The 15,945-nt window shown below is 35.9% G+C and overlaps 1 protein-coding gene across 1 annotated transcript in view; it reads left to right on the top strand.

The window, feature by feature from the left end:
- Positions 1–720: 720 nt before the first annotated feature.
- The window catches only part of pum (pumilio), an 85,088-nt gene continuing 69,863 nt past the window's right edge, over positions 721–15,945 (top strand). Inside the window, exons 1-4 of the mRNA XM_018542705.1 lie at positions 721–816; positions 1,641–1,862; positions 2,862–2,996; positions 3,112–3,225. Of these exons, the coding sequence (XP_018398207.1) occupies positions 721–816; positions 1,641–1,862; positions 2,862–2,996; positions 3,112–3,225 (567 nt within the window). The remainder of the gene's footprint in view (positions 817–1,640; positions 1,863–2,861; positions 2,997–3,111; positions 3,226–15,945) is intronic.

The raw sequence follows: 15,945 nt of genomic DNA, 5'->3' as shown, positions 1-15,945 counted from the left end.
CCTTTGTGTTTTCTCTCTCTCTCTCTCTCTCTTTCTCTTTCTCTCTTGATCTCTGTCCCTCACCCCCTCTCTCTTTATCTTTTTCTCTCTCTCTCTCGCTCCATATCCGGCGCACACCAGGCACACACAGTGTTGTCAAAAATACGGCAGCAGCGCGCCGAAGCTGCACGCAGCTGCCATTGCTCTAACTGTCTGGTTTACGCTCGCAGCTCGGTAAATACGCTCCTCCGGCCTCCGTCGGGCTGATATCAGCGTGTCGCTCGTCATCATCGCCGTCATCGTCGCCGCCGCCGCCACCACCACCATCACCGCCGCTGCTGCTGCCGCCGCCGCCGCTGTCGTCGCCGCTGTCGCAACCGCAACGGCAATCTCAACATTCTCAACCGTAGCCGCCTCGTCACTGTCACCGTCGTCGCTGCCGTCGTCGTAGTCTTCGTTGTGGCCTTCGTCATTGTCCTCGCCGTCGTCCTCGTTTTTGTCGTCGTCGTGGAAACGGTTGGTGAGGATGTGCCGCCGTTAACGACCACGCATCTACAGAACATGTTCGCGCAACGGCCGTAGCAAGCGGCAATCTCCACGGCACCTCGCCAGACGCCGCCGGCTCTCTTCGTGTGAGAGCTAACCTTTACGGAGGCCGAGGGTGCACCTTCCTTCAGCACGTTTGGCCGTACCGCGTTCGCCGTGCCCGGGGACAGCGGCGCGGCCTGACACCACGAGGACATGAAGTGGCTCGGCGCGAGCAGCGGAGGCGCCGGGGGCGAACCGGCATCCTCCATGCAGCTGCATCATACCTCCGCCAACGGCCACATACCCACGGTACATACGCACGTCCGCCTATTTTCTCTTCTTTTCTTCTTTCATCGGTTCACTCGCTGTTCGCGATCGGCTTCCTCGATACGGGGAGCATGCCGACCACGAATCGAATGTGACTACAATTGCGACGCACGAGATCGGATGCCATAACCTCGACGAATAACCCTGCTGAGAATATGAGCATTTGCTAATGTCAGCATGAGTGTTAAAGTGTCGATGGAAACATTGATACGATCTTGTACGCTGCGCGAGAGGAATGTGCCGAGTGGCTTGAATATAAAGTGATTGTGTGATAATATAATTTGGTATCTTCTCCAAACTATACGTACTATATATACTAGAAGTAAAAATGGAGAAAAATTGCTATTTCTTTCAATATATATTTAGCAATCTATAGCTTTGAAATTGTAAACAATTGAAGAATTTAAGTTGACGAACTGAAGGTCTGTTTGTTATTATGGCATTATAGAATGCATTAGAATTTTCTTTCTCGTTTTTGTCAAATATCAAATGTATACTTATCTCACTTTAAATTTCAAAAGTGTAGTTTGGCCACAAAAAATAGACTCTAAATTTTAATTAAATTTTACTGAATAAATATACAAGTATAAAGATAGTTAATTTGAATTTGATTTTTAATGTAATATTTGATAATTTACAAGTTATATGCAAAAGTACAAGTGTAACCAAATTTTGCTGAGACAATCACTTATATGAAGTTTAATATTTAGGTTATAATGCTGTATATTATATTTTTAAATATTTTATTTTAAATATTTTTAAATATGCTATGACATTATTGATTATTGATATGTATGATTTATTAGGATACGGAACAGTGTGGGCAAGTTATGGCTGGTGGCGATAATATGCGAATCCAACCTGGTCAGACGCATCAGATTGGAGTGAGTAGAACTCAAGACGACGCTATGGTTGGTTATGTGTTTCAACGACCTACAGAACCAGAATTTAATACCCAATCTTCGACTTTCCAAGCAAAGCAAGCTCCGAGAGCTTGGGCATTAGCAGATGACGTTATTGTTGATAATGTATGTATGACAAAATACACATCAATTAATTAGAGACAATCTATTAATATAATTTCACAATATTTCTATTAATTTTAAAATCTAAACACATACTTATTTTATTACATATAGTCCTCAGTTTGTTAAATTGCATGTTAAATCAAAACTTTTAAACTGGTTTTTATTTGGTTATACCATAATTGTAATTTTTATTGTGTAAAAAAATTCATGAGTTTTTTGTTCAATTTTATTTTCAAAGTTTATAAAATTATTGTTATTGTTTAGAGATTTCTGTTTTTAAAAGATAATGCGATATTGTGATTTATTTAACCCTAATTGTGATAAAAAATTTACATGTTTCATAGATTTTGTTTCTATCAAAGTGGACTATTTTCTGGACTTAGGTTATCTCTGTATTTACGACATTACGAATTTTCTAAGAAATTTGTATGAATTTTTCTAAGAATTTGTATATTCGGGATGCCAAGTTTGATAATACTATATATAATATTCCATTTTGATACAAAGTTTGTGAAACATCAATTTTTAATGATGTGCAGCTTTTTAACACTAAACATACCGTGACCCGGTCAAATGACCGGTTGTAAACTTTTGATTAGAAAATTCGCATAAAATGTTATCGCTTTTTCACATTTGATTTCATGACTTTTTCTATTAAATATATACAATTAATTTTACATCATTTATTTATATTTTTATTTGTTAAATCTGATAAACACGTGTAGCCTAGCGTTATTTATCGCGACATGTCATTTGACCGGTTACAGTACAAATAGGTATATATTAAATCTTGATACGTTTAGTGTTAAAGACAGCTCTGAGTTATTTAGCATTCCAAATATGTATTTATTTTATTTCATATATCTCAAGCATCTATTTAAAGAAAATGTTCAGACAACAAAACCTAAACTTTTAGTACCACGATACAGTTGTAATTTATAAGCATATATTGATGTGGTAATACAGTAAATTATATCATCAAAATAATTTATTTTACAGAATCAAGAGAAGTGGAAATATTCTATGACTAAGCTTGGTGTACCTCAACAAAGTCAATCTCAACAATTGGGATTAACTATGAACAATGTACATTTGAGTAATGTACCTTACGAGATACATCCTATGCAATTAAAAGTAAGTAATAAATGTCAACAATTATATTTTATACGTACGTGATTCTAAAGTTATTTTAAATAATCGTAAATTTTTTTCTATACATTCATACAAATTTTTTACATTTACCTTCTAGAGTGGTGCGCCTGCAGAACATTTGGTATATCTGAATAATCAGATGACTGCTCAACAACAGGTCGCTCTCTTTCATCACCAACAACAGCAGCAACAACAATTCAGGAATGGACAGGTAAGTTTTTTATATATTATAATAAAAAATTGCATTGAAAGTTGTTGATTATTACGCGCACAATCGCATTGCGCGCAATAAAGTACAATTTCGTTAATTTATCTATGATTCGTATGAAATTATAGCTCTTCTGATTTACATAAAATTCTTATACATAATCTAAGTACATTACATCTTTCGATCGAAGGAGTTCAACAATTTTATATTTTTGCACGCTTAATTTAACCTTGTACGATGGACTTAAAAACTGTAGGCTTTTGCTAAAACTGTGTCAGGGTTAAAATTCTTGACAAACTATAAGAGAATTTTTATTTTATCATTTTTAATGATTTATAGTTCATATTTCAAGAAAATTAAATAATGAAAATGAGAGATACATTGAAAAATATTTCATCTTATATCATAAATAATTAATATCAAGTATAACATAGAATTTTATTATCGTTGTTGTGTGAGATTACAAGTTTCAGTATCGAGTATCAAAATGTTCAGTATCAAAATACATATAATAATGTAGCTATAATATTATAATCTCTTGTTACAAAATATATAATTACATGATCATTTTTAATTGATTTGATTGTAGTAAGCAGTGATTTGTCTCTATTTATATTATATTATATTGTCTCTTATATATAAAAATTGGAAAATCCAATTGTTTAATTAGCAAATTTGTCAAATGAACATGTTACTCTAGTTGACGTCAATCGTATTTAATATTATTGACACGAATATATATGTTGTGGATCAATTAGGGTAACTAATAGTCATTGTATATAACCATGATACTGCAGCATTTTTCAATAACCAAAGTAATTACGAAATTTAAAAAAAAATTATGCATTTCGATGATTATTAGCACATTAAAAGCAATGAGCAGTTAAAAAATATTACGTTGTTACATTTACCTTTGTATCGCAAAAGTGATCGAACTTATGATATTTTAGAGAATTACTTATAATTAAAATAATTATCTTTCTAACATAAAACAATGTCAGACTTTGACAATAATATTGGGTCTCAATTTAAATGCATTTACGTGTCTTCTGTTGAATAATACGAGAAAAACAAATCACTTGGCTTATGAATAAATCCTCCGTCGTTCCTGATATTACGTGTCTCATATTTTATTTGCCATATCGAATTATATGAAATATAAATTCGCAGTGAGAATAACGTCATTGTTGTATAAATATGTGAAAAATTATACACAATTCAGAATAGAAAATGAAAGACTGCATTGCTGTTTTACAGATCTCCATGATTGAATTTAATGCAGTTTAAGATAAACTATCGATGGACTTTTATAAAATTTATATTAGTAACAATTAATACTTTAATGGAATATAAAAGCGGTATTAATTGATCAATAACGTTTGACTTCTTATTTAAATAATACATTAAAAAAAAATATCGTATAAATTCGTTTAAATTTTTTAAGATTTTAATCAAAATCAAAATAATCTGCACGTAAATTATTTGTCTGCGATAGAAATTAATTTAAATATGTTTATATGTTAATTATGTATTATTGTTTATTATTAATAGCTATTGTGTCATTTAAATATGTCAATATATTAAATGTTCGCCAACGGTTTATCTTTTATCACTGTTCCATAATTCGCTATAAAAAATGATTTAAAACGAAAGAAAAAGGTATTGAAATTTTTAAAAGACCTTTTGAGCTACGCATGTATATCTTCTTTTACATCTCCATTCTATAAATAAGCTCTCGATTTATTTATGGAAGTGCAAAAATATATGGAGCAATTCTCATCTTTGTTCTTTTTATCCGCTGTGTTTCTCGAACACAAAATAGACTTACAAAATATAGGGACAAAGAAATAAAAAATCAGTAAGTTTATTTTTGGATATTTTTTAAACATACAATTCTATCATTTCTGATCGGTCGCGTTCTTGATCTCGGATATGCGAAGCTGCATACAAGATGGATCCACGTATACGTTTTCGCGATTAAATCGTACGGCAACGGGAAACGTCTCGCGTTTCTCGTCCAAGAGATACGCTGTATTATTTATTATTGGATTTACATCGTTGCGCGACATGCGGTAAGGAGAACCACGGAGGTGCCGTTCGCTTCTGCGCTCGCTGGACGAGACGGCGGCGCGTCCGGCGGATTGGCGGAGCGCCCGCCAGGGGCGCCTCGCTCGGGAGCGTCGTTCTTTGTTTCGGTTTCGGAGCGCAGTCTCCGTCCGACGAAGCGCAGAGCCCGGCTGACGAAAATTCGCGGCGCGCGGCAACGAGAGTCGTGCGAGAGGGACGGAACGACGGGAGCCGATCAAGAGACGCCTGTCCCCAGAGCTTCGGCCCCCCGGGTGGACAGCGCGTCTCCGCACGGAAAGGAATGCCCTCGAATGGGACCGCATTGCTGCGATACAATCGAATCGCTCCCTCTGTAAATAAACGGCACGGTCGAGTATACCGCGAGTGAGTGTGCAAAGTGTGTGCGCGAGAGAAGAAAGGAGAGGGTGAGGAAAGAAACGCGGATTAGGCGTCACGGGAGAAGAGGAGGTGGTGGTGGTGGTGGTGAAGGTGGAGGAGGCGGTGGTGGTGGCGGCGATATCGGAAGTGTCGAAGTGACGAAGGGCGCGCGCGTATGACAGCGAGAGTCTCAACACTTTTCCGCCTTCTTCCTTTCGTCTCCCTTTTTTCGCTGTCTCTTTCTCTCTCCTCGCCATCTAGTCGCGTCGAGAGAGGTGCGTATACGCGAGGTGGTGATACCCTGTGATACTCTCTTCGTCTCTCTCCGTGGTGTCGCGCGGTTCGCATTGTTTGACCGGCGGTGACACAACGTTGCCTCGCACGCGGCTGCTGCGCGACAGAGAAAGAAAGTAAGTAGGAAGGAAGGAAAGAAGAAAAGGAAAGAAAGAGAGAGAGAGAGAGAGAGAGGAAGGATCACCATCGACGGACGATTCAACGTCATATACGGGCAATCGCGTAGAAGATCGAAGAGACGAGACGAAAACGCGAGACGGCGGCGCTCTGGGGGTGGGGTAGCTGTACCGCCACCGACATATCCGTGCGATTCGTTCGTCCGTGTGGTCGTCGATCGCTACCGCCGCCGCCGCCGCCTTTGGTGTTCAGCGCGCCGCGACGGGGGTTGCCGACACCGCTGCTGTCGCTGTCGTATCACCATCGATTGCCGGCCACCGATCCGCCGGGCACAACAGTAGTGCGCGTGTAGTGACAACGACGACGTGGAATACCGGGGGGAGGTGGAGGAGGAGAGAAAAGTGTTGCCGCGTGTCACCCGCGAGTTTTCCGTTTTACGCGTTGTCATCAGTGTATTACCACGGGGTTAACGGTGAATCTCTCGGAGGTGACGCACCGCGCCGACGACGCCGCCGCTGCCACCACCGCCGCCGCCGTCGTCGCCGCCGCCACCACCGCCACAGCCGCGACCTTGGAGACAGTGGAGAGTTTCGGTATCGGTTACGGCCAGGGAGCGGGCGAGAGCACAGGCAACTGGATGAAACCGCCGGGGAATCTGTTTCTCTACCCTACGCTAGACATGAAGGATCTGACGGGATCCGTGGAGGACATGGTATTATTATTATTATTATCGTCATCGCCATCCGTCACAACATCACTCGTTATTCCGCCGGACGGCGCGCGGCACTTCGAAACCGCGCCCGCCTCGTCGCGACGCGCCAGGCCGCTCCGCGCCGTGGCGTCGTGTCGCTTAGCCAGGCTAAGCTTGGTCTAGAGACCCTATACACGACGGAGTCTCTGACGAGAGATTTTATCGAAATTCTACGAGAGAAGGGGATATATATACTTTCTCCATGTACATATATATATATCATCTTACTCCAACTCGTGCTGTTTTTTTACTCCAATTAAAAGTTACAAAGCGTAAGTTAAAATGAGATGGTATATACTATAGAATGTACATGTATCTATTCTCTCGTAGGGTTTTGACAGTCACTCGTGGTCAGACTCTGATACAGGGTCTCTGGCTTAGCTCAGCCTGCCTTTTGATAGCCTGCAGCTGGCGATTTATAGGTTATGTTCATCGTACGGCCAACGAACGCGACTACTCTTTGTGCGCGTTCGCGTAGATCCGTTCCTCTCACCCGCATCTCTTCTTTGTTCCCGATTCTTCTCTTCCGTTATTTTTCCACCGACAATTCGACCGTACACTTGCCTCTCGTCCCGAGAGACGTAGCGTAGCGATAAACGCGTGTGTGGCGCGTCGCGTGTTTACATTTCTACAATCTCATTACGTGATTGACGGAAATGTTATTTTGCGATCGATTCGATTAATATGTATATCTAGTCAATGAAATCTACTTCTTCTCTTAATGATATTTTTATATTTACCAACAATAGAATGGACGTAATTTTTATAAATAACGGAAAGAAAATGAATTGTAGATTAACATAAGCCTGTCATGAATAATTGATTTAAATGCAACATATATTACTATTGTATAAATATTCTCCATAATTTTGTAACTTAAACACTTTTAATAGATTTTATTTTAATGAAAATATGATCTTGTTTTTTTTTTGTCTGCAATGTAGCTTATTCTTATAGCACCACGTTTCATTTTGTTTTCATTCCTGAACATTCCAAAAAAGTCAAGAGTTTTTTCATAGAAGAGAATGAGAGGAGATTTCAGTAGATTATATATACATATATATATATATATGTATAGATACATGTAAGAAAATATAAGATACTAGAGTTTCAACGTTTACAGTACATAATTTATCGTATATGGAAGTTACTTCAATTTCGGAAGTAAAAGTAAAAATGTAGAAAAACGAACAATAAACAATATTGAAGAAGAAAAGACTCAAATCGCAAAATTGGTCACGTATACGCTTGTAATTAATTATTTGCTGTATATTAATCTATTGATTTTGTTAATATTGAAAATGATAATTATTATGCATTATTATTACATTGATGCTATTAATATTTGTTATTGATAATTGTTAACAATATCGAATTATTCTTCCGACAGTATCATAGTGGCGACATTTAATACAGAATTTTAATAGTTTAAAGATAAATATGGAATTATAGTTTAGGAAAATAAAATATAGAATTGTGAAAATAATCATTTAGAAGTAAATACAGAATAATGAAACAGTGCAATAAAAAATATTAAAAATACACCTAAAATATTAAAATATGAGAATTACGAGGAGAATTAAAAGAGTACAAAGATTCGACTATATTTTGAGAAACAAAAATTCTGTTTAAAAATTTGGAATTAAAAACATTTAAGATAAATCAGAACTTTTTCTCAGAGGTATTTATATTACAAATGTCCTCATATTTCATTAACCTTGTAATTTATTAAATAGCTAGTGATAGTGTTACCTAATAATATTTACCTTGTAACTATGAAGGTCATTAGAAAGCCAAGCATACGCAACCTTCTTTCTTTTTTCCTTTTTCTTTTCCATATTTATTCTGAAATTATTTCGTTGTTACTTTTATGACATAAATATGCTACTCCTATTATTTCATACATAATTGTTTATACATAGTTAATCTACATTGCGATTCTTAAAAATCATTTAAAAGCAGGATATAGATTGTATAAAATTGAATCCCTCCATCCATTTTCAAAAAAAGCTGAAAATAAAAATAAACATTCATAACATGACGTTCGCTGGATTTTCTTGTATAAGAAAATTTTTTCTGAAAACACGGCACTTATTTACAAATTAAATACGCTGACCCTTAAAAGAACGTATCATGACCGATTATGAGTAGATATAGCTAAACATCCGTAAAAATAGAATTCTTAAAATATCTTCCATATCGTTCTATGAAATTTTCAATTTTTATCTTTGTAAGTAAAATTAGTGAAGTTATTTTTATGCATTTACAATTTTACATATTTCAGATTAAAAAAAGATTGCAACATGTTGAGGTATTTAAGCAAGGGTTGCGTTTTTAAATAGCTTTCAGATATTTTCGAGTTTAAACACTGCTATAAGGAGAAACAAGACGTAACCAATATCCATGCGAGATCAAATATACAATATTGCTGGCCGCACGTGTCTATACGAATGACAAACAACAACTGGCGAGGATATCGATTCGCTTCATCCGCTTCATCTTGGTGTTACTCCAAGACACAGTCCGATTTTGCTTATTCTGATCATTTACAATCTGTTATCTGTCGTAATTTTTACGTAAGTCGCGCATATTAGAGGCTAAATGTCAAATCCATTATCGATAATGTCTTCCGAATGAATCATATGAGGTGAATCACTCGAAATGAGACACACGTTCAAGTATTCACATGTATTTATTTTTGAATTTCCTGAAGAATCGTGTGTGTGTGTGTGTGTTTAGCGAAAATAATTTAAATAATCTCTTAAATAAATAATAAAGAGAACGAATAGGAAACGAACTTAATCCTTTCTTTCTTACGTTTTTCTCGGAATTATCGGGACTATAAATATCTCCATTTTCGATAGAAATACGTACCTCTATATATATTTTTGTATATTGCAATAGATACAAACCGTATATTACATTGTATTAAGTGCGATTAATATCGAATATCCTGCATCTCGGATTTATTTTAATCTTTATCGGAAAACGAAGAGAAAATAGGCACGCGAGTGTAGAATGAAATAAAAGTTACGGAAAGACGGAAGATACTTGTATTCCGAGACGAACTTTCTTTCTGACGTAGTCGGTTGTTCCTGATGGAGGTTCGTTACGACGTCAGACGGTTACGCTGACAGTTACGCAGTCAGCTGTTACATCGCGCGAAAAGAGAAATTTATACGTCTGATAAACATTACACAAGATCACTATTACTCTCCGATTACGTTGTTTCATAATCGTTTCCTCATTTTATCTGGGACAGTAGACCGAAAGGAATCTGAGTCATCGAGACTCGTCGTGTACATATTTCGAAGAGACAGGTAGTTACGATTAAAACTGTGAAATGTAAGCCGGTACTTTAAGTTCTTTGAAATATTGAAATAACGATGTTTTTCCTTGTAAGAGTCATAATATACAAAGAAATTTGAGTACGTAAGCAGTGAAGTAATCAACATATTGGATTTGCTACTGCTTATGTTATATGGCCTTAATTTACTTTCTACAATAAGTCATTATCTAAGCTTAAGGCTTAAGCCGTAAGAAATTGACCAGTCATAGTCGATCATTTTTCTTATCGTAGGTAACCGATAAGCTACACTACACTCACAAAAAAGATTTCTGTATTCAATGCTATAATATTCCAAGATCTAGAATAAAATAAGATTGACATAGAGCTAATCATGTTTAGTTTTCAAAGTAGTATATTTTAGACTCGGTCCACAACCTCGCTTTAAGAGGCCCTAAGCCGTAAAGCCATAAGAAATTGACCAATCATAGTTGAATGCGAGAAAAATAATCTACTGTGATTGGTCAATTTCTTACGGCTTTACGGCTAAGAGTCTCTTAAAACGAGGTTGTTTGGATCCAGCCTTAATTTTAAATGAAAAATTCTAAAATTTAGAATAAAGTATTCTTAATGTTAGTTCACACATTAATTTTCTTAATAAAAAAATTTAAGTTTGACACAATATTCTTCATTTAAGCATTCTTATTTTATTCCTACGGAAGGAATTTTATTTATATTTTTCGATAACGAAAAACTAAGCTCAGTCAGGATTCGAACTAGGGTCTCTCGTTCCGCGGGTCTCTCTTACGCGCTACACCACGAGAGCTTCGCTGCTTTCATGTTGTAGCAACGCGTATTAACTGGATAGACTTATTCTAAATGTAAGAATATATAAATTTCTAAATTTATACGTGTATTATACTTGTCTTAAGATAAGATGTCGATCTTATTATTCGAGGGTGTAGAATCAAATTATCGATTTTGTTTTAAAGATAAGATGAAATACATTATTTTTTTCCTCAGTATTAGAAATCTTTCTGTGAAGGTACTAGCATAATGTAACTAACGATTGGCAATTATTTTTTAATCAATCAGAGTAAGACAGTCACCGATTATTTTTCTCTAATTGATTGAAAAGTAATTGTTGGTCGTTATGGTCACATAATTGGCGATTAACAGTTTATATTGTTGACCAATTCATTTTATTTATGCTTTAAACTACTTAAGTTTTTTTGCTTGTGGTTCTCTAAATTTGAATCTACAGCTGCATTTTTTCAAATCTTTTGGAGTTTAAACCTCATTTTAAGAGCGAAAGTTTTAAAACAATTGCAAACAGAAATGCTAACAGTTTTATAAATAATCTCATAGATTTATGAATGTAATTTTATTTCTCATTTATTTTTGTGTAACTTTTACTTAAAAAAAAAAACTCATTTAAGAGAGTGCGAATAAATGGTTGCTGCAAAAAATACGTTTATTGAACGTTTTGTCTTCGCCTCAAAAGAAATGAATTATTTTTACGCGTCATTTCTCGTGTTGAAATTTCGCTTAAATTTACCCCAACTCTAATTTTCGCGAAAATTTACGGTACCTCTGAGAGTGCTTTCGTGTGATCGTGCGAAAAGGTTCGTTTATCGCGGAATAGACGCGTGTCAGTGAACTTTATGCGTAACAGTATCGGTAATCGATAGTTGGTTGTGCCGAGTTGGAGTCTCGAAGTTCGGCGACGAGAGAGAGACGAGTCGCGTGCTCATTATCAGCGCGAATTCAATGCACATGGGGCTCTTTGCTGACCGGTATACGTAGAGAGCATTCGCGGTGTTCGTTATCTACGCACAAATTCTGTCATCCGGTACATTCCCCCTTTACACATTTACTTACTGCAGCGATCGAATTACGCGAACTTATCTATTTTTATCATGGACAATATATATTTCTAGGACTCTGAAACTTCATGTTATTTTTGTACGTCTTTAGCAACGCAATTTTAGTAGCGCGAGTCAAAATTCTTAGCTTTCTATTAATTGTGGATTATTTCTAGCGAACTTAACGTAATCTTCATTAAAATATTTTAATCTTGGAAATTGCATTATATATATATGTATATAATATTAAAGATTTCTTACTAAGTACTATGTTACATTCGATAATTCGTTGTTTGGCTTGGAAAAGAGACCGCCACAATCGAAAATTTATGAGCTTCAGTTCTCTTTTAATCTAAAAGTAACGCGTGATGTAAGTACGAACATTTTAGTCTGGGAAAATAACAGAAACTGTCGACAACTTTATCAGAAAAGATCTACTGCAGTTTTATAGAATATTAGATACTGAATATTATGATTTTCTAATAAGTCACTAATTTAAAATAAGAATACGTAATATGAATGTTTTTTTATAACTTTTATAAATATTTTTTTAAAAATAGAACATTGAATGTTAATACAAACAGTACAACTAATTAATTGAATTTAGGTTTAACCTTGTTTTATGAGTGAAGTTGATTTAATTTGGAACGGAATAGAATTACTTTATCCATGTTTCCGTCGCGACATAGTACACCTTGCACGGTGACGGGCGAACGCGTATCCCTCGTGATAAGGTACGTACGATATGCACGACATCCTGTGCGTGCGTATTGACCCATAGAGCGCGGGACTCATCTTCTCTCGTCGTGCGACGGATTCCCCGCGGGTAGACTAGAGGACAGTGGCCGTGACCCGTGGCCGAGGGTACCGGGGAGAGGGGTCGGTGGCCCCGTGGCAGTTTAACGACGTCCACGCCGCGCCACACCGTCGAGGAGGAGAACGTGGGAGTGCGGCGAAGACCTGAAGGGGGACCGGGGTGAGCGAGGACGGCCGGTGTGAGTAGTGGTGGGACGAACCGGCGTGAGTCCATCTGCCTGGATAGAAAGAAGATCGAGCCGACACTCTAGCTAGCATATCTAACGTTCTTCCGTGCGTCATTCCGAAAGTTGAGACTACAGTCGAACTTTGCACACATAACATACTACGCATTAAAAACGAAAATAAAAAGAGAACACTAATGAAAATTACGTTCGGGAATTGTGAATTTTTCCGCTTGTTTATTCGCAGCACTTTATGTAGGATAATTAAAAAAAAAAAAAACGATTGTTCGGCGCGCATTTTTGGGGACTACATATATTAGTATATAAATTCACGGAAAATTATATAAGCAATTAAAGATCCAAGCTAGACTGTTATAGGCTTCGTATTCGTATTAGTTATGTTCTTACATTAACGGTCTTTAGTATTGAATATTGTTAAAAAAAAGAGTTTAGAATTTTAGGAAACACACAACACATGTAATATTCGCAAATTGAATAAAGAAAGTTTAATTGAGAACTAAATCGATCGATTGGAAATTGAAGAAATAGAAGACTGATTGTCGATCTGAAATTTTAGTCTCGATCTTCGCTCGTGTTTTAGTTTTTTTAAAATACATAAAAAATATCAATTTAAAAAATATGTGTGTACCATACATAAAAGAATACATTTTCTTTCCATTATTATTCAATTATCATTAAAAGTAGAAAAGGGTCAAGTGATAATAAAAGCTGATATTTTATGATTGCTTTTCTACGATAATACTTGTCGTTAAGGGAGCGATAGAGATCGATCACGTAATTTGAGAACGATAGATTCGCTGCTCATTAAAGCTGCCATATTATCTGCATGAACGTCATCTTGTCCACGTGTCCATAATAATGCTATCTCTCTTTTCACCATACAAGTCGATCTTGCGATTCCTCTCCGCTTAACGTACGGATTGTTCTAGCGAGGTCACTTCCAATAGGACGACTAACCCCTCGTCCATTTGTTGCATAACAAAGCGAACAACGTGACACACGGAAGACCGTTGTTACATCTATACACTTACTATAGAACACCATTTCCAGAATTTCGATAAGATGCATATTGATATAAAAATTCGATATAACAATTATATATCTTTTATATATTGACTGATATTCTAATTTTTAATTGTGTCTAAAGCGGCTAAGTATTTCATGTATTCTTTTTCTTTAAAAATTCATATTATAATTTTAATGTTTTAATCGCTTTTTTGTTTACTTATTACGAATTGACTCTCATTGTCCTTTACCTTGTTTTAATTATTATTTTCATATAAAGAGTCCTTCAACTTTAATTTTGTTTGTTATATATCTTTCCAAAGTTTTAGAACTTTCGAGAAAAAAAAATTCCAGCGATTAGATAAATAAAATACGATCTTAAGATTTATTAGAGTGTTGAACAAAATTTGATGGTAACTTTCTTGTTTCTTAAGGTGTCTTTTTATGCTGACGCTCGACGCTTATTTTTAACGTTAAAATAGGTCACGTGATCAAAATGACGCTTGATATTCATCAATTTTTATCACATAATATGTTTTGACGCTAAAAATGAGCGTTGAGCGTCAGCATGAAAAAGCACCTTTACACTTCGAGAGAATTAAAACTGTCCACAACACTATCTATAGAACTCAGAAAGATATTAGAATTAATCCTAATTTAATAAATAAACGACAACTAGTTGTCGTATAATGAAAATATAAAGTTATCTCGCATCTTTGAATATCTTTTGGAAATCTTTTTTTTTTTAATGGCTTAACAATAGCTATAGAATTATTTCAAAAAGAACAGAATTCTGTAATCAGTTGTATACAAATGGGATGCGAACTTTACAGAAAGTTGCTATTATATAGCTTTATGTCTTCTTTTCCTTGTAATCCTTTTCTAGATTAAAGTCAGATTGGGTTAGAAAATATTACGTTATCCTCGTTCACCAAATGAAGTAGATGACGAAGGAAAAACAAAGAGTGAGACTACATATTTGCTACTTTTTTCTTTGTTTTTTTTTATTTCAATCAGTTTTAAACAATCCATGAAGCGCAAGATGTTATTTTCTTATATTTTTTGCTGGAAGAGTAATTTATGACTCTTTTTAGAAATGACCACGTTAGAATTTTCACGATGAGTCACTTGTTCTGTATTTCATCCAACTCTCTAAATCTTCTTTAGATTTTAAAAAACAAAAGAATTTTTTCTAGATTTTCCTAAATTATATTACTCGTTTTATGAGACATTATATTTTTTAATTTTTATCCTCCCCTGTAATGTTATATATTTTTACTTTATTTTCAAGGTATTTCAGATAAATTGTAAGAAATCTAAAATTGTTTTTCTTCGGTAGATTTTGCTGGAAAAATATAAAATTAAAGATATCTTTAAACTTGAATTTAGAGCACAATCTGAATATTTTGATTAATGTAAAGCAGAATTTTTTTTGATCTTACAATCATAGAGTCTCTTTTTTTTTATTGAGATATATCATTTCGTACGTTGAGTGACGCAAATTTTGCACAAAACGACTTTGACCCTCGTTTATTTTGCTCTTTACCTCTTCATCCTATTCCTTTCTCTTTTGCTCTATCTCCTTCTCCCTCTCATTTGGTGCCATGCGTTTCTCTTCCCGACCTCCCTTTCTCTATTTCCATTTGCGCTTAACGTACAAAAGCGTCTCTGGCGACCGTCGACGCGGTCGATACTCACGGCGTATCGCCCCCGAGGCTGACCGAGCTTCACCCTTACCTTACCGAACCTTTAGACAGATCCACCACCTCGTTCCTTGCATCACTTCGCCGTAACGCTCTTCCGCCTGCACGCGAAGTAACGATATAGCGACGTACCCAGCTGGTATCTCTCGATAGTTATTATTTTTCTAGAAAGGAATCAGAAAGAATTTCTCTTTCAAAACAAATTCAAGAAACTAACAATAAGAGAAATTTTGTAAATTATGATGGGGGGGGGGGG

Source organism: Cyphomyrmex costatus, unplaced genomic scaffold (genome assembly GCF_001594065.2).
Source record: "Cyphomyrmex costatus isolate MS0001 unplaced genomic scaffold, Ccosl1.0 scaffold344, whole genome shotgun sequence".
Taxonomy (NCBI): Eukaryota; Metazoa; Arthropoda; class Insecta; order Hymenoptera; family Formicidae; genus Cyphomyrmex; species Cyphomyrmex costatus.
This window is presented reverse-complemented; position numbering and strand designations above follow the sequence as displayed.